The sequence below is a fragment of the Myxine glutinosa genome, chromosome 2, assembly GCF_964187855.1.
Source record: "Myxine glutinosa chromosome 2, kmMyxGlut1.1, whole genome shotgun sequence".
Lineage (NCBI taxonomy): Eukaryota > Metazoa > Chordata > Myxini > Myxiniformes > Myxinidae > Myxine > Myxine glutinosa.
Window position 1 is genome coordinate 139,547,426 of NC_136262.1, and position 25,448 is coordinate 139,572,873.

General features: G+C 43.1%; 1 protein-coding gene across 2 annotated transcripts in view; it reads left to right on the forward strand.

Annotated features, from left to right (window-relative positions):
* Nucleotides 1-25,448, forward strand: part of TRPM7 (transient receptor potential cation channel subfamily M member 7) — a 250,871-nt gene that overhangs the window by 196,679 nt on the left and 28,744 nt on the right. For both annotated transcript variants that reach the window (XM_078771748.1, XM_078771749.1), the window contains 4 exons: nt 7,261-7,322; nt 14,052-14,098; nt 14,261-14,286; nt 21,511-21,567. In XM_078771748.1, the coding sequence (XP_078627874.1) occupies nt 7,261-7,322; nt 14,052-14,098; nt 14,261-14,286; nt 21,511-21,567 (192 nt within the window). The remainder of the gene's footprint in view (nt 1-7,260; nt 7,323-14,051; nt 14,099-14,260; nt 14,287-21,510; nt 21,568-25,448) is intronic.

Sequence of the window (25,448 nt, forward strand, 5' to 3'; positions counted from 1 at the left end):
TGCCTGCGGTGAGTGAGTGAAAGGCCCTCAGAGATAGCTTCATCGCGGGAGATTCCAATGATTTTGAAAGCTTTGGATTCAACAGCGTGAAGCCGAGCCAGGTGTGAGGCAGGAGCACCAGCCCATAGGGGAGAACAGTATTCCATTGAGCTGCGGATGAAAGCCTTGTATGTGGTGAGGAGCTCAGGTGTGCCGAGGAAGGACTTCGCACGACGGAGGATGCCCAGTCGGCGACTGGCTTTGGAGGCCAGCTTCGAAATGTGGTTTTCCCAAGAAAGATCATGGCAGATAGTGAGACCCAAAAGCTTGAGTGACAGAACTTCTTGGAGAGGATTGTTGAGAAAGTAGATGGGAGGGTTGTCCAGTCGATCTTTTCGGAGAGACATAGTAAGAGAGTGAGATTTGTCAGGATTGAAAGACATGTTCCACTTGTTTGACCAGTCTGTGATTTTGTCCAGGTCTTCAGAGAGTGAGGAGGCTGCAGACTGCCGATCTGAGGGAAGAGGAATGGAGCGGCAGAGAGTGGAGTCATCAGCAAAGAGATAGAGAGGATTTTCCAGAGAGTCGGAGAGATCATTGATAAAGACCAGAAAAAGCACAGGGCCCAGCACACTTCCTTGGGGAACTCCAGCCTGAACAGGAAAGGGAGATGAGAGAAATCCATTCAGGGCCACACGTTGACTACGACCAGAGAGGAAGTCCGCAAGCCATGCATGGAGATTTCCATGGATACCATAGGAGGAGAGTTTGGTGAGCAGAGCGGGGTGCCAGACCGTATCAAAGGCCCGTGATATGTCAAGGGAGACAGCTCTGATTTCCTGTTTGGCATTGAGGACCTCCATCCATTGTTGAGACAGCAGAAGCAGCATGTCCAGAGTAGAGTGACCTGGTCTGAAACCAAATTGATGATCAGAGATCAAGCCATTGGAGAAGAGGAAAGATTTCATATCCGAAGCAATGATGGATTCCATGACTTTGCTGATAATTGGGAGCAGGCTGATTGGTCTGTAGTTGCAAGGATCTGTTTTTGCACCTTTTTTGTGTAAAGCGGTAATGTTAGCTGATTTCCAGGATGCTGGCAGATGACCTTGAGCAAAAGATAGGGTGAAAAGAACAGAGAGAGGGTGAGATAGAGCGGCAGAGCAGGATTTTAGGACCCGTGGGCTGATGCCGTCTGGTCCAGTTGCAGAATCAGAGTCGAGGTTTGACAAAAACTCCTCCACCTTGTCAGGAGAGAAGGACACAGAGTCCAGGAGCAGTTGGGTTCGACTGGGAAAGGTGGGAACAGAGAGAGATGGGTTTGGGACTAAGGATTTTGAGGCGAACACAGAGTTGAGGCATTCGGCTTTGTCACGTGCGATGTCAACTGTGTGGCCATTTGAGGTAAGGGAGGGGATGGAGGGGGAACAAACACCAGAAACGGATTTGACCAGACGCCACCAGGATTTGGAGGAAGGAGACAGGTTTGAGAGTTCATTCTTGAGTGAGGAGAGATAGTGCTTCCTGGCACTCCTGAGGGTAGACACACACTTGTTCCGAGCTTGGTGGAAGGAACTGAGATTTCCTTCACTTGGATTAGCCTTCCAAGAGGCAAAGGCAAGTTGTTTCAGGGCAACTGCCTCACCACAAGATTCAGTGTACCATGGACGGGAGGAAGGGTAAGACAATTGAAGGCGAGATGGGATAAATCTGTGCATGAGAGAGATCAGTTTGCTTTGGAAGAATTCCCAGGAAGAATTGATGTCAGAGGCAGTGGAGATGGGAGACCAATCCAGACGATTGATGGCTGCTTGAAGACCGTCCCAGTCGGCCTGAGTGAAATGCCAGACTCGTCGACGCTGAGGAGGCTCTCTGAGAATGGCCAGAGAGATGTCCACTTTGACAAGCACATGATCAGAAGAACCGATTGGAGCAGAAGAAGAGCAGCAGACATTAGCAGGGAAGTTTGTCATAACCAAGTCTAGAAGAGAAGCTACTCCATTGGCTGAGATCCGGGTCGGGAAATTGACAGATTGTGTCAATCCCAGTGAGTCACAGAAGTCCTTTGCTGAGGTGCCATGACTGGTGAGAGAGAACCCACACCCAACCAGGTGGCATGATGACAGTTGAAGTCACCACATATGAGGAAGAGAGAGTTGGGATGAGTGGATAGAAGTTGGTCCATGTTGTCAGACATTGAAATGTAGATGGAGTCATCACTGTTTGGGGGACGGTACAGAACACATATGAACAAAAGGTGGGAGCGGAGAGGAAGCCGTAACCAGAGGTACTCCTGCGGGTGAGGAGGAAAGAGAGCAGTGCAAGGAGAGTGAGGAAGAGAGTTTTTGACAAAGATAGCCACCCCACCACCAGGCCGAGGCTCAGGTCTATCATACCGGAGGAGGGAGTAACCAGGAAGAGATATTAAGGAATCAGAGACATCTTGAAGGAGGAAAGTCTCTGTTAAGCAGATCAAGTCTGGATTGTCAGAAGCAACCTGTATGGAGAGATCAGTCAGGTTTGAGCGAAGGCCCCGGATGTTTGAGGTCCATACCGTTAATGAAGAGAGAGGGGGAGCATCGGGTACAGGACAGGGGAGGGGAGGAGTAGGGTAAGATGAAGGATGAGAGGGGGAGGTAGGGAGAGCAGTTGATAGTGTTTCAGATGTTGCAGAAGAGTTCCAAGAAAGGGAAGGATGAGGAGGATGAAAGGTTTGATGGTGAAGGGATGCGGCACAGTGAAGGGTTGTTTGAGGGGGGGGCAGAGGAAAGTAGAAGGTTTGGGGGGGTGGAGGTATGAGATAGAAGGGAGACGAAGTGGGGAGGAGGCAGCTTGGAGGAGGAGGGGGGAGGATAGAGAATTGGAGAGGAATGGTATGGGGGGAGAATTGAATGGGAGGGATTGGGGGGGAGTTTTGAAGGGGAGGAGTGAGGGGGGAGTTTAGGAGGGGAGGGGCAAGGGGGGAGTCCCGGAGGGAAGGGGCAAGGGGGGAGATCAGGAGTGGAGGGGCAAGGGGGGGGATTAGGAGGGGAGGGGCAAAGGGGGAGTTTAGGAGGGGAAGGGCAAGGGGGGAGTTCAGGAGTGGAGGGGCAAGGGGGGAGTTTAAGAGTGGAGGGGCAAGGGGGAAGTTTCGGAGTGTAGGTGCAAGGGGGGGGATTTGGATGGGAGGGGCAAGAGGGGAGTTTAGAAAGTGGATGATTAATGAAAGACGAACATTGATAACAAATTGGGTTTGTTGTGATTTTCAAGTTAGCAATCCGATTCAGAACGATGGAGGAGGGATGGAATGAATGTGAATTTAGACCATGTAGTGAGGGAGACGTATAAGATATTGAATTTCCTTTTTTTGAAGTGGAATGAGTTGGAGAGGAAATTGAGAAAAACCTTTTAAATAGGAAGAAAAACAGCGTGTTGTAATATACCACTGAATAAAACACAGAAGGGGAAAGGTTAAACATATTTAAAAATATTTAAACAGAACTATGAACAATCTTATATGCACAAAAATACCAACGGGGGGAGAGCCGAGAGGGACCACCACGAGTCACGTGAACAGGGCAAACGGTGGATGGCAAGGAGATAATGGGGGTGGGGCGAACAGCACACCTGGACAGAAAATACAGGATGAGACAACAGTACACGTGGAGAAAATAAAATAAATGTTTTTGTTTTTTTTGTTTTTTTTGGGGGGGGTGGGTGGGGATTTAGAACGTTAGACAGTATTATGTTCGGGGTAGAAGGGAAAAAACCAAGAGCCAAGCAAAACACGCTTAAGTTAACAAAACACCGACGGGGGTACAACTACAAGGCCACACACGAGGAGCAGAACACGATTAATTAATTACGAGTTACAGGAAATTCAAACCAAAACTAACTATAATCAAACAATATCGCATGGACGATAAAATAACGAGTTGAAATTTGACAATCTATCTGGGGAAATGGGGGAGAAACACGTGGTCGAAGAACGAACGAACGAATAAGAATGAATAAACGAATGAGCACAGAGAAGGTAATGTCTTTTTTTTTTGTTTTTTTGAGTTGAGATTTACATAAGGAAGTAGGCTTTGGGGTGGAAAGACTGCGAAAACAGAGAACGAAAGTTATTGGATCACAAACGACAGGCGCTGAGAGAAAAACAAAGCCTCAAGGTTGTACAGTGTACACTGTACAAGGCCTCAAGACGACACGAATTAACACGATTTTCAATACAGGTATGAAAGATTTGCACCGAAAATCTTTGTCGGGACAATATACGTACATACACCATAAAAGAAATACAGTTATAACGAAAATACAAATGGGAACAATTACTTAACTTCGATTTCGATGGAGAGCGTGTGGAGCTGCGAAAAAACGAACCCTCACCAGCAAGACCGGAAACGGAAGTCCAACGGAAGACTTATTCCGCACATTAAGATAACTGTACCAGGAATTCGAATTAAATGACAAAATACTGATCAGTAAGGAATTTGTTCACATCCGCATCACACGTGAGCGAACACCAAATGAATTCAACTTCCTGAGAAGATACAATCCTTGCATTGATTTATTGTGCACAGCATCAGTATTTCCATCAAAAGTTAACTTGTTATCAATAATGGTGCCCAGGTATTTAAATTTGCTAACAATTTCCACCTTATCACCATTTATGGTTACAGATGATTGTGACCTTTCCGAAAGTCCAAAATCATCTCTTGTTTTGCACACATTCAGAGTAAGACAAAAGTCCCCACACCACTTGTTCGTCCCCTACCGGTGTACCGGTGTACCGGTGTACTGGTGGGGACTATAGGTTTGCACTCCGTCCCTCTGTCTGTCAGTCTGTCACGCAAAGAACAGTTTTCCGGACGTTTTTTCTAAACTCTTAATGCTAATGATTTCAACCTTGGTACATGGTTTCCTCATGATAAGTTACAGATCAAGTTCGAACTTCACGACGTTTCGATCATTTTTGACAAAGTTATGGCACTTTGAACTTTGGGAATTTCCCCAACAGTTTTCCGGACTATAATTTGGAGTGCGGTAAGTCAAAGCTGTTAACATTCCTTGTTTTAACTCCAATTTACATTCTGTTTCCACTTTCAGTGAGAAGTAGGGGTCTGTGCAACCATTCATAAACTTTATCTCGTGCAAATTGGATAATTTTTAGCCGAGTTACCTCAGACAGTGAGTTGGTAATTATATAATTCACACATAGTGCAATACGAGCAGGCTGCTCCATGGAGCGACCTTGCAGGGTTATTTTAACTCCAATTTACATTCTGTTTCCACTTTTAGTGAGAAGTAGGGGTCTGTGCAACCATTCATAAACTTTATTTGGTGCAAATCGGATAATTTTTAGCCGAGTTACCTCAGACCGTGAGTTGGTAATTATATAATCCACACAGTACAGATCAACGTGCAGGCTGCTTCACGGAGTGACCTTGCGGGCTTATTAGTCCCCGACCGGTGTTTTCCGGACGACAGACTGCCGGTAGGGGACATGTATTGCAGCGCAATACTCAGAATGCTTGTTCAATATGTCAATCTCATCGAGGGAAAGATACAAAGGATGATTGATCGGAACGACAGCCAACAATGGCGATATCGTCTGCATACTTCATAAAGTTACAAACTTCTTTAAGAGCCACGCATCCATTGGTGTACAAACTGAACAGTAGAGGTGACAATACACAGCCTTGTGGAGCACCAGTATTCAAGATTGATAACTTTGATAAGCTACCATTCACCCTCTGCTGCTGAGGACGGTCTCGTAAAAAACTTTCCACCCAGAGTATGATATGGGGGTTCAGGCACAGGACACATAGACGAGACGGATTTCTGAGAAATGTGAATGTTAGGTGCATTTTTGGGTAAAAGTTGGGAACCTCACTTTTTAACATAATTCAGGTATGCTGAATTCGATTAACCCGGTTCCCAAGCCGAATTTTGAGTTTTTTACCTTCTAATTAACATAAGCAAAATGGCCGCCAAAAGCCAAACAGGTCAATCTTGGTCTCATCAGACCACAGAATCTTGTTTCTCACAGTCTGAGAGTCCTTTCGGTGCTTTTTTTGCAAACTCCAAGCGGGCTTTCATGTGTCTTTCACTGAGGAGAGGCTTCCGTCTGGCCACTCTGCCATAAAGCCCAGATCGGTGAAGTGTTGCAGTGATGGTTGTCCTTCTGGAAGTTTCTCCCATCTCCACACAGGATCTCTGGAGCTCAGCCAGAGTGACCATCGGGTTCTTGGTCACCTCTCTTACCAAGGCCCATCTCCCCCGATTGCTCAATTTGGCCGGGCGGCCAGCTCCAGGAAGAGTCCTGGTTGTTCCAAACTTTTTCCATTTAAGAATTATGGAGGCCACTGTGCTCTTGGGAACCTTCAATGCAGCAGAGATTTTTTTGTAGGCTTCCCCAGATCTGTGCCTCGACACAATCCTGTCTCTGAGCTCTGCAGGCAGTTCCTTCGACCTCATGGCTTGGTTTTTGTTCTGATATGCATTGTCAGCTGTGAGACCTTATATAGACAGGTGTGTGCCTTTCGAAATCATGTCCAATCAATTGAATTTACCACAGGTGGACTCCAATCAAGGTGTAGAAACATCTCAAAGATGATCAAGAGAAATGGGAGGCACCTGAGCTAAATTTCAAGTGTCATAGCAAAGGGTCTGAATACTTATGTAAATGTGATATTTCAGTTTTTTTTTTTAAATAAATTTGCAAAACTTTCTAAAATCCTGTTTTCTCTTTGTCGTTATGGGGTGTTGAGTGTAGATTGATGAGGGAAAAAATGAATTTAAACGATTGCAGCATAAGGCTGAAACATAACAAAATGTGAAAAAAGTGAAGGGGTCTGAATACTTTCTGAATGCACTGTACATCCGTGTACGAGATATTTTGAAAAAGCATTGAACATTTACCTTTCATATTGCAGGTATCTGTTCCCCCTGGCATTAGCTCAGTCTGATTCAATCACATCTGTGATTGGCTGAATTATGTTGCCATGGCAACCATCTTGGTAACTTGGCATGTGTACGCGATATTACAAAAACTGTTGAACATTTCGCTTTCATATTGCAGATATATTTTCCTCGTACCACCATATTTTCCATTCATTCATATTTATTAATTGGACCACCCAAAAGACGGGGGACCGAGACTATCAGCTCCTTGTTCTCGTTCTTTATGTGGCTTATCGTATTTTCATTGCATTTGGAATGCAGAAACCAAATGCCTTTATTGATGATGGCAGGTGGTGGTAGATGTTTATTTTATTTTTTAATATTATTATCCCCCAGCTTTGGAAAGATCTCGACTTTCTTCAAGTCTTCAAAAGAGCTCCAGAACTGCACTCTTACAGGTGACTTTTTGTACCCTTTAACTTTCTTTGTGGGGGGGGAGGTTGGGGTTCTTCTTTTTTTTTTACAAGTTTGGGGCTTATGGAAGAGTGGTGACGTAGGGTACGAACGGCGAGTGAATTAACTGACAGGAGAAAACGATAGGAAACACAGCAACATTCAAGTAAAAGGGTTGGGTTAGGCAGGGGCAATGGGGGTAATAAAGATTGTGGATAAGGATTGAGGATGACAAGAGCTGGAGGTGTATCACTTGCTTTGAAACTGGAAGGAAAAGTAAGATTGAACAGCTTCCGGAGGGTGTTTCCATGGATGGGAGAAGTGAGTCACAAGAGTTGAGGTGTTTCGTCAACCTGCATTTTGGAAGTTTGACAAGGAGTGGGTTACTGGAAAATCATGTGCATCCAGGAATTGCTGGGGAGGTTGGAGATCTGAGAGTGCAGGCCGAGCTTGACCGAATGAGGCCACTGGACCTACCTGTGATGTGTGAGCAACAGGCCTTGTACTTCAGCCTCAACCTGAGATATTGTTATTGTAAATGATTCCATGATTATTGTTGTAAAAGAATATTAACTGAACTCATGTTAATAAAAACGTTGTTACAATGACCTGCAGCTTCCCTCTGCTTTTGAAAATCTTTTTCAAACATAGATGGATAAACATAGATTTATGAACACATCGATCTTTCATTTGCGATCTAAACCTTCGCCACTGCTGCCCCCCTTAAAATGTATGTACCTTTCATAAGCTTTGTGTATTTGTCATCCCTGCCCTCCACCACCTGCAATGGTTTTCAATAGTTACTTTTGGTCTCTGTTTATTTATTGCCCTTCTGTCTCTTCTGACCCAAAGAATGCCACCATGTTGGGATGCCGAGTTTATTTCTCTGTCTTTTCTTTAATGGCTCAGGATTCTAAGCCTTCCTTTCCTCTCCTGTTCTGCCATGACACGCACTTGCTCTATATCCCATTCAACTTGGAAAAATAAATAAAAGTTTTCAGATTGCTCCTCCAGCCATGTCTTCGATGCTTTAGTCAGTTCCTCATCGGTGGCCATGCAGGTGGGACTTCAAATATCGAAAATTATCATTGTCACCTGTGGCCAGGTCCAGGCTTGTATCGTAGGGTGATCCATCCACTTGAAATCACAGTCACAAATATCAGTCTTCACAACACATAGATTGTGCACAGGTACTTTGCATTGAAGGAGAAGCACACCTTGGTCAATGTCCAAGGAGCACACCTTGGTCAATGTCCTTCGACCAGATGAGTGATAGTCAGCAGTTACGGGATGAGTGAGTCAGCTGGATCTGCGTTGAACATTTCATGAAACTCACGACATGATGCCGACTTTTTGTTGGCGATTGTGAGTTCTGATGAGGTTTCAAAAGACCCATCATGCATGACCTTTGACATGTCGCAGTGTTCATGGATGATTGTAAAACGCTCCTTTGAGAAATTCTCAGTTCTATGTATTCCAACCTTGACCGATTTTGATGCTGGCCGAGTCCAAAGATTTTAATAATGGCACATGTTGTTTTTCACTTGACCCTTACCATTTCGAGGATGGAACATGGATAAAACCCCATTGTTTGATATTCTTGGGAGGGCAAGGGGATGGATAGATTCCTCCTCAATGTCTGTGGAGAGAGAGGCAACATGTCAAGATGGAGTAGCCGGCATCTCGAGTGCCCAGGGATGTTGCATCTTCACTTCATCTAAGGTCGTTGGCTGTGTTTGTCTCCAGTCAAATTTGTCTGTTTTTGCCTAATATCTTTCTGCAGGTAAAAGCTCCTCCATCAACCTGAGAACCTTAAAAATTAAAAGTAAAGATATTGTTTTACCTAAACCTCAGTATTGTACACGGCTCCTTTCCTATGCCATCTCCAGGCATTGCAAAACGTCATTGCCGGGCACCGAAGGGGGCTCGGCAGTGACGCATGCTGAAAGGGAGTGCTCAGTTTTCACTCTGGTTGTTTGTTTGTTTTTGTTTTCTTGTTTTCTTTCTTGTTTTCTTGTTTGTCCGGGCGATAGTGAGCAAGTACTTTTTCAAAAACGGTATTTTTTGTTTTTTGATTGATCAATTAATTGATGAGTTATTTAATTATTAGTGATTAATTAAGTACTTATACATTTCCTTTCTCTTCGAGGCATTAACTCAGGCACCTTTTGAGTTAGGAAGCTGATATTTGGACATGCCAATGACCAAGTGATTTGGCTGCAAAGTCCATTTTTGATTTATTGATTAATCGATTAATTATTTAATTATTCGATTAATGACTAATTTTTTTTTTTTAAGTTACAGATTCTGATGAAATGGTGATGGTTTATGTGTTCTATTAGCGAATTGATAAAAAAAAAAATTTATGATTATTATTTCTTTATTTTCTTTATTATTTATTTATTTTCTTTCTCATCTGGGCAATATCTCAGGCACCTTTTGACCTAGGAAGCTAATATTTGGACATGACAATGACCAAGTGATCTGGCTGTAAAGGCTATTTTTGATTTATTGATTAATTAATTAATCGATTAATTATTTAATTATTCGATGAGTGATTTAATTAATTATTTTTTTAAAGTTAGATTCGGATGAAATGGTGGTGGTTTATGTATTCTATTAGCGAATTGATTAACTATTTAATTTTTTTATGATGATTATTTATTTATTTTCATTATTAATTATTTACTTATTTTATTTCTCATCTGGGCAATATCTCAGGCACCTTTTGAGCTGAGAAGCTAATATTTGGACATGACGATGACCAAGTGATTTGGCTATAAAGGATATTTTTGATTTATTGATTAATCATTTAAAGATTAATTATTCATCGATTAATAAATTAATTATTTAATTTTTTGTTAATGACTTTTTAAATTAAATTTCTAAAAGATACATCTTCGGATGAAGCACTAGTGGTTTAGTTATGCTATTAGCCAATTGATTAAGAAAATATTTTATGATCATCTTTTATTGATTTTAATTATGCAATTAATCAATCAATTATTGCGCACCTCTCCTTCCCAATGCAGCCTGTATGAGCTGCACGGCGGTATTGCCGGGCGCCAGGGGCGCCCCGGCAATGCCGCGCTGAAGGATATTTAATTATTTGGCATGGGGGCGGTGTACTTTGAATGTATCTGTCCTTGTTTGGATTTTGATTCGATAACTGATATTTCCAAATCTTCCCTTCCTTTCTTGTCTTGTTTTTGACAAACCATGACATCCATCAAGTGTGATAGAATCTTTTTTTTTTTATCCAAAAATTAAATGAAGACTTTGTTACATTCAGAAGGTAGGAAGTTCAGACTTACTTTTCTGTTGGTATAAGAAAATCTGTGCTTGCAACTTTAAAGATTCAGGTGCCAAATAATGTCTTAGTCTTTGGTACTTATCGTGATTTTTATTTCAATGAATACCTTTTCTTTATGTCTTGTTCAATGCGGACTCAATTTTTCTTTGACATGGTTATTTTGCAGTCAATGATTTCATTACAAAACTAGAAAGCGTCTGTATTCCGACCTCACTATCTCTCCGATTTGCTCACTCTCTATGAACCTCGGCGACGGCTTCGTTCAAGCGACGACTCTATGACCTTAGAGCCGCCGCGCACCAGCACCAAGTCGTTTGGCGAGAAACCCTTTTCCTTTGCTGCACCTCTGCTCTGGAATGACTTGCCTTCCTCTGTTCGACATGTTGACTCTATTCCTGCCTTTAAAACCTCCCTCAAAACCTATCTGTTTCACAAGTCTTTCAAAGTCTAAGTCCTGTTTTCCCTTTGGTTTGAGGTGGGACAGAGATCGAGAGTATGTCTGTGTACATGTGTGGGGGAGGGAGGGGGAGGAGGGGAGAGTACACATCTGTGGGTTTTGAATGGGGAGGGAGAGGAATAGGGCAAGAGTGAAGGTGTGTCTGTGTGTGTGTATGTTTGTGTTTGTGTGTGCGTTCGCATGATAATGTAAAGCGCCATGAGGGTCGTTTACTCTGCTTGATGGGGCTATATAAGACTCCTTTATTATTATTATTATTATTATTATTATTCCTCCTCCTCCCTCCTCCTCCTCCTCCTCCTCCTCCTCCTCTTCTTCTTCCTCTTCTTCCGTATGCTAAACATGAGCAAAATAGCTAAAAAAATAATTTAAAATATTGAAGATTTTAGGCGGCCTTGACATTTTGACCTCAAAAGCAATGGGCTTCAGTGACCCAATATGCAAACTCTGCTCAAATTTCAAGTCAAGCAGATGGAAATTGACAATGTTGTGACAGTGACCTTTGACCTTCTTGATCGAACACAGGTTACACTCGATGGATTGGGTCATTGACATTGATATGACTGACATATTTATATTTTATACAGCCTTGACCTTTGACATTAAGCTCTCAGAAAAAAATGGATTCCAGCTTTTGATTGGTGAACCAATGAAGTGACCCAAAATGCAACTTCTTAAATTTTCAGGTCATTTGATGAAAATTTGATGACTTTATGTGACCGTTTCCCTTCAACCGTTTGACCATATTATTAATTTGTCTTCTCCATATTCTCAAAATAAACCTTTGTTGAAAATTTGATGACAAAAGTTCAAATGGTAAAAAGCTAAGGCACAGACAGACACACAGACACACACACATAAGTGATAGATTGCAAGGTCCCATCTCCCACTGTGCAGGCGACGGGCTGACTAGATTGGCACGAGAGTGCATCCCACCGTCAGGCTGACCATTTCTTTGTTTGTTTTTGCATACTACGTCGAGGCTCTTATAGGCGCTAACACAAATAACATATCATAAAGGGAGCCGGAGACAAGAGGGAAACAACAACAGCATAGAACAGGGACATCGGGAGATACTGTCGTGGCCAAAAATATTGGCACCCTTGCACCTTTTTCAAATAATGCACCATTTCTTCCAGAAAATTGTTGAAATAAAAAATATTTCGGTATCCACATTTGCATTCCTTTGGTTTGCAATGGAACAAAACAAAAAAAGCTGAAAAAAATTACTAAATCTTTGCTTATTCCACACAGAAATCCTAAAATGGCACGGACAATATTATTGGCACCTTTTAGAAGTTGTTAGAAATAATTAGATTTCAAGCAGGTGATTCTCCTTTACTTTGGAATTGAACTCACCTGTGGTGAGTTGCAGGTGCCTGCAATATAAAAATCACTCTTTCAACCAGTTTGAATGGAGAAAAAGAGTCATTCTGCTGTTTTGTGGCACTGTGTGTCCCGCAATGAGCATGGAGAAAAGAAAGAAAACCAGAGAATTGTCTGAGGAGGTCAGACACAAGATTGGAGCCAAGCATGGAATGTCAAGGCTACAAGTCCATCTCCAGAGACCTTGATGTTACTGTGTCCACCATATGCAATGTTATCAGGAAGTTTAAGGCCCATGGCACTGCATCCAAACTCCCTGGACATGGCTGCAAGAGAAAACTTGATCAAATATTGCAGTGAAGGATTGTTTGAATGGTGGAGAAAGCACCTCAATCAACTGCCAAACAGATTCAAGCTCACCTTCAGACACAAGGTACGTATGACAGTTTCAACTCACACCATTCATCGTCAACTCAATGAAAGGAGGTTCTATGTTCGGAGACCCAGGAGGACCCCACTGCTGAGAGACACATAAGAAAGCTCGACTGGAGTTTGCCAAAACACACCTGAACAAGCCAAAATCCTTCTTGGAGAATATCCTGTGGACAGATGAGACCAAATCAGAGCGTTTTGATAAAGCACATCATCTCTATGTTTACAGAAAACAAAATGAAGCCTTCAAAGAAAAGAACACCTTCCCTACAATCAAACATGGAGGAGGTTCAGTGAAGTTTTGGGTTTGCTGTGCTGCCTCTGGCACTGGGTACCTTGAATGTGTGCACGGCATCATGAAATCAGAAGATTACCAAGGAATTTTGGAGTGCAATGCTCAACCCAGTGTCAGAAAGCTGGGTCTCCGTCGAAGGTCATTGGTCTTGCGGCAGGACAATGACCCCAAACACACTTCAAAAAGCACCCAGGAATGGTTCAAGACAAAACGCTGGACTGTTCTGAAGTGGCCAGCAATGAGTCCAGATCTCAATCCCTTTGAGCACATGTGGGGAGATCTGAAAACACCAGTTGAGAGAAGGCACCCTTCACATTTGGAAGAACTGGAGCAGTTTGCACATGAAGAATGGGCCAAACTGCCAGTAGAGGGGTGTAGGAAGCTCATTCATGGCTATAGGAAGTGCTTGACTGCAGTTATTTTGTCCAAAGGCTGTGCTATCAAATGTTAAGTCTTGGGTGTCAATAATTTTGTCAATGCCATTTCTTTTTATTTTCTGATTTAAAAGTATATATTAAGTTCTGAATCAAAAACAAAGCTTCTGTAATATTAAGTGAAATAAAGAATTGTGGAGACCAAAGACTTTTGTCAATTTCAACTTATTTTTGGAGAAAATTGTGAGTTATTTGAAAAAGGTGCAAGGGTGCCAATATTTTTGCCACGACTCTATGTGAAAGAGATCGGGCTGGGGCGGGATGAGCCGGATTATTAAATGCTCTGTTTTGTTGCATTTGGGGCTGTACTCCCCTACTTTTGTGTGCGCTTTCTTCTTGTATACAACATATTATTCAATCGCCGATACAATCAGTGACAATGACATTCCTACCAATTTACACATGAAAAGTTGAACATTGTTCTGCTTAAAAAAATTTTAATTCCTAATTTCTTTTTATTTTCATTAAATGTACCAGCAGGACTTTGAGGCCTGCCAGCAAGAAGCAGAGACAAGTGTACCGAGGTAATTGTGCATTCCCTAATATGCATCATCTGCCTTTCACAAATGCAATTGATCATTTTGTTCTTTTCCTGCCATGTCATCAAAAAAAACCCTTTTTCTGCGATTCGTTTGATTGACCACTTCAATTGAAATGCGATATTTTTCTGTACATCATTTTCATAGGTTCAGAGAGAGCTCTTCTCAAGATGGTGAGTTGCATTATTCATCCGGAATATTGTTTTCATTGTGTTCGACGGAGAAAGCGCAGCTGTATTTAATTATTTATTTATATGCCTCCACTGATGAAGTCACCGGAGGCATTATTATTTTCATTTTGGTTCATCCACATCTTAATTTCCTGGTGTTGGCTTAGCAGTTAGGGTGCCGGCTTGGGATCCTCGGATCCTGGGTTTGAATCCCGGTCGATCGCTGAATTAACACCAGGGGGGTTTACTCAGCCTGTCATCCTTCCGAGGTCGGCAAATTGAGTACCAGTTCACTGGTAATTCCATATGTGTCGCAATAGGCGACTAACAGGGTTGGCGGCAGGAAGGGCATCAGGCTATAAAACATTGCTTCAAAAAGGGGACCACGGTGCCCAAAAAAGGCCAACCCCTGCTCTGCGGGTAAAATGGCCTCTAAAGGTGGTCACATCTTAATTTCAATGCTACATCTATACTATATTTTATTTTGGTTTAATTTTTCGTCGTCGTCGTTGTTCTTGTCGTTGTTGTTGTCTGCTTGGCGTACAAGTTTGGAGGTGTCCTGCCTTTTGCTTTGAATCAAATTTTCCATGCCAAAGGATGAAATGTGTAACATAAGTTCGGAGGTGGGGATTTGTGGGGAAAAGGTTAGGTTGGGAACTTCCGCCACTCCTGAGCAGTCCAGCTGGGATGCTGATGTGACGTCCACCCAATATATGCTCCTGGTCATTATGCAATAAATGGAACAACAGGGAACACGCTTAGAAAACCATATGTATATAAATGATGATTAGAGAAAATAAATCAGAGCTATGAGGGGAGAAATTAATAAGAATAAAGATGATTTAGGAGCAGAAATGAATAGAAACAATGAAATATTAGGGACAAAGGTGGGGGCACAAATTAAAAGTGGAATTGCGGATTGGTTCCAGTTTGCAGAGATAAAGGAAAATTCCACATGGATGGATTTTGTTGATAATGGCCTGCATCCACGTCACACTGGTGTGGATGTCGCTCTGCTCCAGAGAGGGCACACCGTCCCAGAGACAAAGGAATTAGAGGGAATAGTAGGGAAGGGGAAGCAAGCAGTCCCTGCATTGTGTGAATTAACCACCCTGATTTGCAGTACAGCCCTCACGGGCACATGGTTTGACCTTGCAGGGGTCGGGCCGACACACCCAGGACCAATGGGGTGTGACCCGACACCAGGACAGGTACTCAAACCTGTGTGGGCAAGCCAAGTGTTACAGCCTGTGACGTGTGGATCAGCGGCCGAGTCTGCTCAGTGTGTGAGCGAGGCCTGACCTGCACCGGTGAGTGATGCCGGAGCTAGGTTGTTGAGCGAAGCTCCCTCCGTCGAGGTGTATGAGATTGCATTGGAAAGGGTCGTGCTGGAACCTGGGGTGTTCAAGGCAGACCCTGTGAGGAACGACTCGCCACCCAGAGTCAGCAACCCGCAGTGCATGAGGTGGGGGAGAAGAAATAAAGCGCTACATCGCTGAGGAAAAGAAAGGCCATGGAACAATGTCAGACTGAGCCTTATTTGGCTTTAAAATGTTTTGTGTTAAAATCGGTGCAGATAATCACAAGCAGCGAGGTGTGCATGGCGATTGTGAAAGAGCACAAGAGCTGGAGTCGCGAGGCCCCCAGCGGCTGCAGCAGAGTGCAAGACCTTCGCTCACAGACGGAATTGTAAACGCGAGGCCGGAAAAAGTGAAATTAGATTTTATTTTTTATTTTTTATGTCGTCGAGGCTCATGTAAAAGCAAACGCATTAAACACAAAAACATAAACTGGAGGGAAACATAAACATGACATGAAATATGAAATAAAGGGAACGGGAGACAAATGGGGGAGAGAGAGGGAAATGCACAAGCACAACAACAGAGAGCAGGGACATCGGTAGATATGTGGAAGGGAGATGGCGGAGGGGGGGGGGGGCTGTACACGGTATAACACAGATCAGATCAAGGTTTTGGATGGGGGAAGATAAGAGATGGTGGTGAACAGCTGTTTTTAAGACCTGGAGGGAGGAGAGGGCGCCCTACATCTGGCAAATAAAATACATTTCCTTCTTCATGCAGGTGTATGAATCAAATTGGCGCCGCTTTATATGAACTTTTCTAGAGCATTATTTGGTTGTTCCTAAGAACACAAGGGTAGTCCAGCATGCCCATGAGATTTTTTGAATGTCCCTTATTTTCTATTTTTTGGCATTTTCTGTAAGTCATGGAATGTCCTTACTTTTCTATTTTTTGGCATTTGCTATAAGTTATGGAATGTCCCTTCTTTTCTATAGTTTGCCACAAGGCACATCCATATATACGTATATAAACGTGAGTTGTCTGTGTGTCCACGTTATATTCAGAGATAGCTGAACGGATCTTCCTCAAACTTTCAGAGGTTCATCAGTGAGTGCCTGGGAGTGTTTTGGGCCAAAAAAAAAATTATGAAAAAAAAAAAGTTCGTTTTTTTGGAGTTAAAAAAGAAATCGCTCGATAATGCAGAAGCCTTTTTAAATTAATGACAGTTATATACAAGTACACATTCGCATAAATAAATAAATACAAAACAATCACCAGACATTTGAATACAAATAAATCAAACAATTCCCGAAGTGTACGAAGTTGGTAGTATGGCTTCTTCTTCTTCCTGATTGGCAACACACTTAATTCACAAACGTGATGAACACCACATTCACCCACCAGCCTATATATGAACCCCCTTCCTCTCCTGCCTCCCTTCCCCTCCTTTTTATTTTTTTTTATTTTTTGTATACAAGATCAAGGCTCGTGAAAGAGCTAAGATACAAGATCGAGGCCCTTCCCCTCTCCTCTCCCCTCCCCTCCCCCACCCGGCAACGCCGGGTACTTCTGCTAGAACCATATAGAGGGAGGGGCGCTTTGTGCTTCCCTTGATAAGTTGGTGAAGAAACTATTTGCTGTATATAATAAGTGTGTACATTTATTGATGTTAATTTTTTGAACACATAAGGAGATAGTACGGTAAGGAAGTATAGGTAAGGTAGCTCCACCTATATACATTTTTAATGATAATTATGACATCATAGATTACGTGGTATGGGCGCGATCTTGGGAAAACCGAAAAAAATTGCACCTCTATATCTCCAAAAGCGCTGCATAGAAAAAAATGAGACATGGCTCATTGGAAAGAACTCTCCATGGGGAATAAAATATGTTACTGATGGTGTCATAGGTGCCTCCATTATGATGTCATAATTCGACAAGTACAAAACTTCATCCGATCAAGATGAAATTTATTGAGCGTCATCTTGGGATAAACTGCTGGAGAAAATAAAATGATGACGTCATCGGTCACGTAGTTCTGCCGCCATATTTGTTTAAACAAAAAGCCCTTAAAATCCACTGATAACCGGTCCTGGCATGGGTCTGCAATCTCTGATCTTTCTAGTTATTATTTAGTGTGCAGCCTGTGGCTGCTGTTTGCATCCGTTCCTGGAAGCTTGGCTGTGCCGCTGATGCAGTGCCCCTTGTTCCCAGTAAGCTGGTACTCATTTTGCCGACCTCGGCAGTATGACGTGCTGGGTCAACCCACCTGGTGTTGTATACTGGCATTACAGGGGGCTCAAACTCAAGACCCTGAAATCTTAAGCCAGCCACCTTAACTGTTAAGCCAACACCAGGTTTACATTTGAGAAGTAACTGATAAGGCCAGAATCTTCAGAATCTCACATTTCCAATGAGGAATCTGTCAAGAAATCTTTTCTTCCAAAAGGGGATACCCCAATGGGAAATTTCTCTCTCTATCTGCTTCTTGGCTTTTTTTTTGGTTTGCTTAGTCTCGGCTCATATGAGAGCTAACACTTAGAACAATTAATAAAAGAGGGAATTTGAAGGAGGTAGGTTTGGGGTGGATTAACGGGTGGAAAAGATCAAGGTTGTGGATGGGGGAAGATAAGAGATGGTATAGTGGTGAACAGCTGTTTTGAAGACCTGGAGGGAGGAGTACGATTGAAGAGAGTGGGAGTTTCTTCCAGAGGTGGGGAAAAAGAGGAATTAAAGAGTGAAGGTGAGCAGAGAGTCTTGATTTTGGTTGTTTCACCAGAAGAGGGTTGCTGGCAGATCTTGTGCAACCTGTAGGAATATTTAGGGGACAGAGCACAGAGAGAGCTGGGGGAGCAAGGCCGCAGAGTAGTTGGTAGAAGACAAAGACCACCAACCTGCCTGCGGTGAGCGAGTGAAAGTTCCTCAGAATCAGCTTCGTCACAGGAGATACCAATGATTTATGAATGCTTTGGTTTCAACCGCATGAAGCTGAGCTAGGTGTGAGGCAGGAGCACCAGCCCAGAGGGGAGAGCAGTACTCCATGAAGCTGCGGATGAAAGCTTTGTTTTTGTTGCGACGAGCTCAGTAGTGCCGAGAAAGGACTTCGCATGACGGAGGATGCACAGTCAGCGACTGGCTTTGGAGGCCAGCTTGGAAATGTGGTTTTCCCAGGAAAGATTATGGCAGATAGTGAGACCCAAAAGCTTGAGTGACAGAACTTCTTCGAGAGGATTGTTGAGAAAGTAGATGGGAGGGTTGTCCAGTCGGTCTTTTCAAAGAGACATCGTGAGAGTGTGAGATTTGTCAGAATTGAACGACATGTTCCACTTGTTTGACCAGTTTGTGATTTTATCCGGGTCTGCAGAGAGTGAAGAAGCTGCTGCCTGCTGATCTGAGGGATGAGAGATGGAGCAGCAGAGAGTGTAGTCATCAGCAAAAGGATTGAGAGGATTTTCCAGAGCGCCGGAGAGATAATTAATGAAGACCAGAAAAGCACAGGGCCCAGAACACTGCATTGAGGAACTCCAGCCTGGACAGGAAGAGATGAGAGAATTCCATTGAGAGCCACACGTTGACTGTGACAGGAGAGGAAGTCTGCGTTCCATGTGTGTTATTCCATGGATACCATAAGATGAGAGTTTGGAGAGCAGAACGGGTGCCAGACCATATTGAAGGCATGAGATATGTCAAGGGAGACAGTTCTGATTTGATCCTGTTTGGCGTTGAGGACTTCCATCCATTGTTGAGACAGCAGAATCAGTATGTCCAGAGTAGAATGAACTGGTCTGAATCCAAATTGATGATCAGAGACCAAGCCATTGGAGAAGAGGAAGGATTTGTTATCCGAAACAATGATGGATTGTATGACCTTGCTGATGATTGGGAGCAGGCTGATTGGTCTGTCGTTGCAAGCATCTGTTTTTGCACTTTTTTGTGTAAAGTGGTAATGTTGGCTGATTTCCAGCTGATGGCAGATGACCTTGAGCAAAAGAGAGGGTGAAGAGAACAGAGAGCGGGAATGAAAGAGCGGCAGAGTAGGATTTTAGGACCTGTGGCCTGATGGCGTCTGGTCCAGTTGCCGAATCAGAGTCAAGGTTTGACAGAAACTTCTCCACCTTGTCAGGAAAGGACACAGAGTCCAGGAGCACCTGGGTACGACTGGGTATGGTGGGTACAGAGAGGGATGGGTTTGGGACACAAGATTTTGAAGCAAACACAGCTTGTTGGAGAAAGAACGATTCAGGAGATGTGAATGTCATGTCCCTGTCATCGCTCCTCATCACCATCTCCTCGTTGCCATCCTTGCATTCCGCACAAGTCCTGTGCCATGCCCACTTGCACGACCACACCACACCATCATACTGGATCCAACACCGGATCATGCCTGCTGTTCGGGTCCTGTAATTTGGTGCCACAGCTGAGCTCAGGTGTTATAGTTTTCTTGTATGCAAGTTGGTGTGCTCCCGATTTGTGTCTGTCAACTGCCAGATCTGTTCCGTATATTTATAGTGTTTTATCCTTCTATATCCCCAGTATTCTTTTCAATAAATCACCATTATTCATTCATTCATTCATGAGAAACGTTTTCTGGTCTTCTGTGTTCCAGTGTAAATTGAGAGATGATTTGGTCAAAGACCCTCGGCATGACGATCAAACTTGGTCGACCAGTCGACACGACAATACTTTCTTTGTAACTCTGGTTACTTATGCTTGTCCTCATATGCGGACCAGGAAGGCCCACTTGCAGCAGAAAATGCAACCCATATCTGTATCACAATATCAGACCAAAGAGTTCGGTGTCGTTGACCAAGTTATTGTTTTTTTTCTATAACATCTTGTGCATTGCATAATTATCACAGATTCTGAAGGAATCCTGAATGGAAGAAGGTTAAAACAGTCATGATTGACAAGTTTAAATAAAACAAAACATTTATTTGCCAGTAAAAGCTGGTGTGACATCTACATAAATACCTTTTTCAAAATGGTACTTGTGAAGTGGATTTTATCTGTTTAACTTACTGTTCTTTTCCATCTAACATTTGCTTTTTGTCTGAAAAATGTGGAATTAAAAAGTTAAAAGCTTTATGTGAATAATTTTGAGGCAGAATGGAAACTTCCTTGGAAAACTTTGGAGAAACAGCAATTAAAACGTTGACATGATTCATCATATCCTTCCAGGTTTTAGGTTTAAATCGCATGTCTTCTGCATAAGTTTTTCTGAAATGGAATGCCCATTGTTGGCTTTTACGAGCGGGAGGATGGTAGGACAGTGTTGGGGTTGGGAGGGGGCCAGGGAGGCAGGTGGAAAGCAAAGATGGGACAAAGTTGGGATGGGGAGGTTGGGGATTTGGGGTAGGGGCGGGTGAGGACTTTCAGTGAGGTGTCGGGAGAGGGTTTGAAGGCTTTAAGTGGGGAGTGGATTTGACACCTTTGGGTTGGGGGGGGTTAGGTTGAGGACTTGGTGTTTGGGAAAGGGGATTGATGACTTGGGGTTTGTGACAAGTGGGAGGAGGAGTGTTTCGGACTTGGTCATATTTTACATTGCGCGGATGTTCCACAGGTCCCTGCTCGTATAATGTAAGACATCTTCCCCACAAGGAACTTCAATGCTGGAATCATTAGGCCATCAAGCCTCTGTAATGGTTGCTAACCTGTGGTTCTTTGTCTGTGCTTAATCCATTTGAAATGCTAAGCATCAAGTATGGAAAGACCACGTACCATTTTTTGAATCTTTGGAATTATTTGGCCAGGGTTCAAACGGTCAACATCCCAGATTCAGAGCGGATGCTCCAACCATTACGCCACCAAGTCTGATCAACAAGATTTTATTTCTACTTTACTAATTGCACACAGAGTATTATTGATAAAAAAATAATACATAATCAGTATCTTGGTGTTTCGTGTATTTTTCTTCTGACTGCAGGACTGGAGAATTTGCAGCCAGTCTTGCGTGAGACGAGTAGGCCGAGGAAACTCGAGGGTGAGCATCACAGAATTGAGATTGATCATATGAACAGAGAAGTGGATCCAAGCTGATGAGCCCCAAATTGAGATTGATCACTTGAACAGAGAACTGGCTCCAAGCTGATGAGCTCCAAATTGAGATTGATCACATGAACAGAGAAGTGGATCCAAGCTGATGAGCCACAAATTGAGATTGATCATATGAACAGAGAAGTGGATCCAAGCTGATGAGCCCCAAATTGAGATTGATCACATGAACAGAGAAGTGGATCCAAGCTGATGAGCCACAAATTGAGATTGATCATATGAACAGAGAAGTGGATCCAAGCTGATTAGCTCCAAATTGAGATTGATCATATGAACAGAGAAGTGGATCCCAGCTGATGAGCCCCAAATTGAGATTGATCACATGAACAGAGAACTGGCTCGAAACTGATTAGCCCCAAATTGAGATTGATCATGTGAACAGAGAACCGGCTCCAAGCTGATGAGCCCCAAATTGAGATTGATCATATGAACAGAGAAGTGGATCCAAGCTGATTAGCTCCAAATTGAGATTGATCACATGACCAGAGAAGTGGATCCAAGCTGATTAGCTCCAAATTGAGATTGATCATATGAACAGAGAAGTGGATCCAAGCTGATTAGCTCCAAATTGAGATTGATCATATGAACAGAGAAGTGGATCCAAACTGATGAGCCGCAAATTGAAATTGATCACGTGAACAGAGAAGTGGATCCAAGCTGATTAGCTCCAAATTGAGATTGATCACATGAACAGAGAAGTGGATCCAAGCTGATTAGCTCCAAATTGAGATTGATCACATGAACAGAGAAGTGGATCCAAGCTGATTAGCTCCAAATTGAGATTGATCATATGAACAGAGAAGTGGATCCAAGCTGATGAGCCCCAAATTGAGATTGATCACATGAACAGAGAACTGGCTCCAAGCTGATAGACCCCAAATTGAGATTGATCACATGAACAGAGAACTGGCTCGAAACTGATTAGCCCCAAATTGAGATTGATCATGTGCACAGAGAACTGGCTCCAAGCTGATTCGCCCCAAATTGAGATTGATCACATGAACAGAGAAGTGGATCCAAGCTGATGAGCCCCAAATTGAAATTGATCACATGAACAGAGAAGTGGATCCAAGCTGATGAGCCCCAAATTGAGATTGATCACATGAACAGAGAACTGGCTGCAAGCTGATGAGCCCCACATTGAGATTGATCACATGAACAGAGAAGTGGATCCAAGCTGATGAGCCCCAAATTGAGATTGATCACATGAACAGAGAAGTGGATCCAAGCTGATGAGCCCCAAATTGAGATTGATCACATGAACAGAGAACTGGCTCCAAGCTGATGAGCCCCAAATTGAGATTGATCACGTGAACAGAGAAGTGGATCCAAACTGATGAGCCGCAAATTGAAATTGATCATGCAAACAGTGAAGTGGATCCAAGCTGATTAGCTCCAAATTGAGATTGATCACGTGAACAGAGAAGTGGATCCAAACTGATGAGCCGCAAATTGAAATTGATCATGTGAACAGTGAAGTGGATCCAAGCTGATTAGCTCCAAATTGAGATTGATCATGTGAACAGAGAAGTGGATCCAAGCTGATTAGCTCCAAATTGAGATTGATCATATGAACAGAGAAGTGGATCCAAGCTGATGAGCCCCAAATTGAGATTGATCACATGAACAGAGAACTGGCTCGAAACTGATTAGCCCCAAATTGAGATTAATCACATGAACAGAGAAGTGGATCCAAACTGATGAGCCGCAAATTGAAATTGATCACATGAACAGAGAAGTGGATCGAAACTGATGAGCCGCAAATTGAGATTGATCACATGAACCGAGAACTGGCTCCAAGCTGATGAGCCCCAAATTGAGATTGATCACATGAACAGAGAAGTGGATCCAAACTGATGAGCCGCAAATTGAAATTGATCATGTGAACAGTGAAGTGGATCCAAGCTGATTAGCTCCAAATTGAGATTGATCACGTGAACAGAGAACTGGCTCGAAACTGATTAGCCCCAAATTGAGATTGATCACGTGAACAGAGAACTGGCTCCAAGCTGATGAGCCCCAAATTGAGATTGATCACATGAACAGAGAAGTGGATGCAAGCTGATGAGCCCCAAATTGAGATTGATCACATGAACAGAGAAGTGGATCCAAACTGATGAGCCGCAAATTGAAATTGATCACATGAACAGAGAAGTGGATCCAAGCTGATGAGCCCCAAATTGAGATTGATCACATGAACAGAGAAGTGGATCCAAACTGATGAGCCCCAAATTGAGATTGATCACATGAACAGAGAACTGGCTCGAAACTGATTAGCCCCAAATTGAGATTGATCACGTGAACAGAGAACTGGCTCCAAGCTGATTAGCCCCAAATTGAGATTGATTACATGAACAGAGAAGTGGATCCAAGCTGATGAGCCCCAAATTGAGATTGATCACGTGAACAGAGAAGTGGATCCAAACTGATGAGCCGCAAATTGAAATTGATCACATGAACAGAGAAGTGGATCCAAGCTGATGAGCCCCAAATTGAGATTGATCACATGAACAGAGAAGTGGATCCAAACTGATGAGCCCCAAATTGAGATTGATCACATGAACAGAGAACTGGCTCGAAACTGATTAGCCCCAAATTGAGATTGATCACGTGAACAGAGAACTGGCTCCAAGCTGATTAGCCCCAAATTGAGATTGATTACATGAACAGAGAAGTGGATCCAAGCTGATGAGCCCCAAATTGAGATTGATCACATGAACAGAGAAGTGGATCCAAACTGATGAGCCCCAAATTGAGATTGATCACATGAACAGAGAACTGGCTCGAAACTGATTAGCCCCAAATTGAGATTGATCACGTGAACAGAGAACTGGCTCCAAGCTGATTAGCCCCAAATTGAGATTGATCACATGAACAGAGAAGTGGATCCAAGCTGATGAGCCCCAAATTGAGATTGATCACGTGAACAGAGAAGTGGATCCAAGCTGATGAGCCCCAAATTGAGATTGATCACATGAACAGAGAAGTGGATCCAAACTGATGAGCCGCAAATTGAAATTGATCACATGAACAGAGAAGTGGATCCAAACTGATGAGCCGCAAATTGAAATTGATCACATGAACAGAGAAGTGGATCCAAACTGATGAGCCGCAAATTGAGATTGATCACATGAACAGAGAAGTGGATCCAAGCTGATTAGCTCCAAATTGAGATTGATCACGTGAACAGAGAACTGGCTCGAAACTGATTAGCCCCAAATTGAGATTGATCACGTGAACAGAGAACTGGCTCCAAGCTGATTAGCCCCAAATTGAGTTTGATCACATGAACAGAGAAGTGGATCCAAGCTGATGAGCCCCAAATTGAGATTGATCACATGAACAGAGAAGTGGATGCAAGCTGATGAGCCCCAAATTGAGATTGATCACATGAACAGAGAAGTGGATCGAAACTGATGAGCCGCAAATTGAAATTGATCACATGAACAGAGAAGTGGATCCAAGCTGATGAGCCGCAAATTGAAATTGATCACATGAACAGATAACTGGCTCCAAGCTGATGAGCCCCAAATTGAGATTGATCACATGAACAGAGAACTGGCTCCAAGCTGATGAGCCCAAAATTGAGATTGATCACATGAACAGAGAACTGGCTCCAAACTGATGAGCCCCAAATTGAGATTGATCACATGAACAGAGAAGTGGATCCAAGCTGATGAGCCCCAAATTGAGATTGATCACATGAACAGAGAACTGGCTCCAAGCTGATGAGCCCCAAATTGAGTTTGATCACATGAACAGAGAAGTGGATCCAAGCTGATGAGCCCCAAATTGAGATTGATCACATGA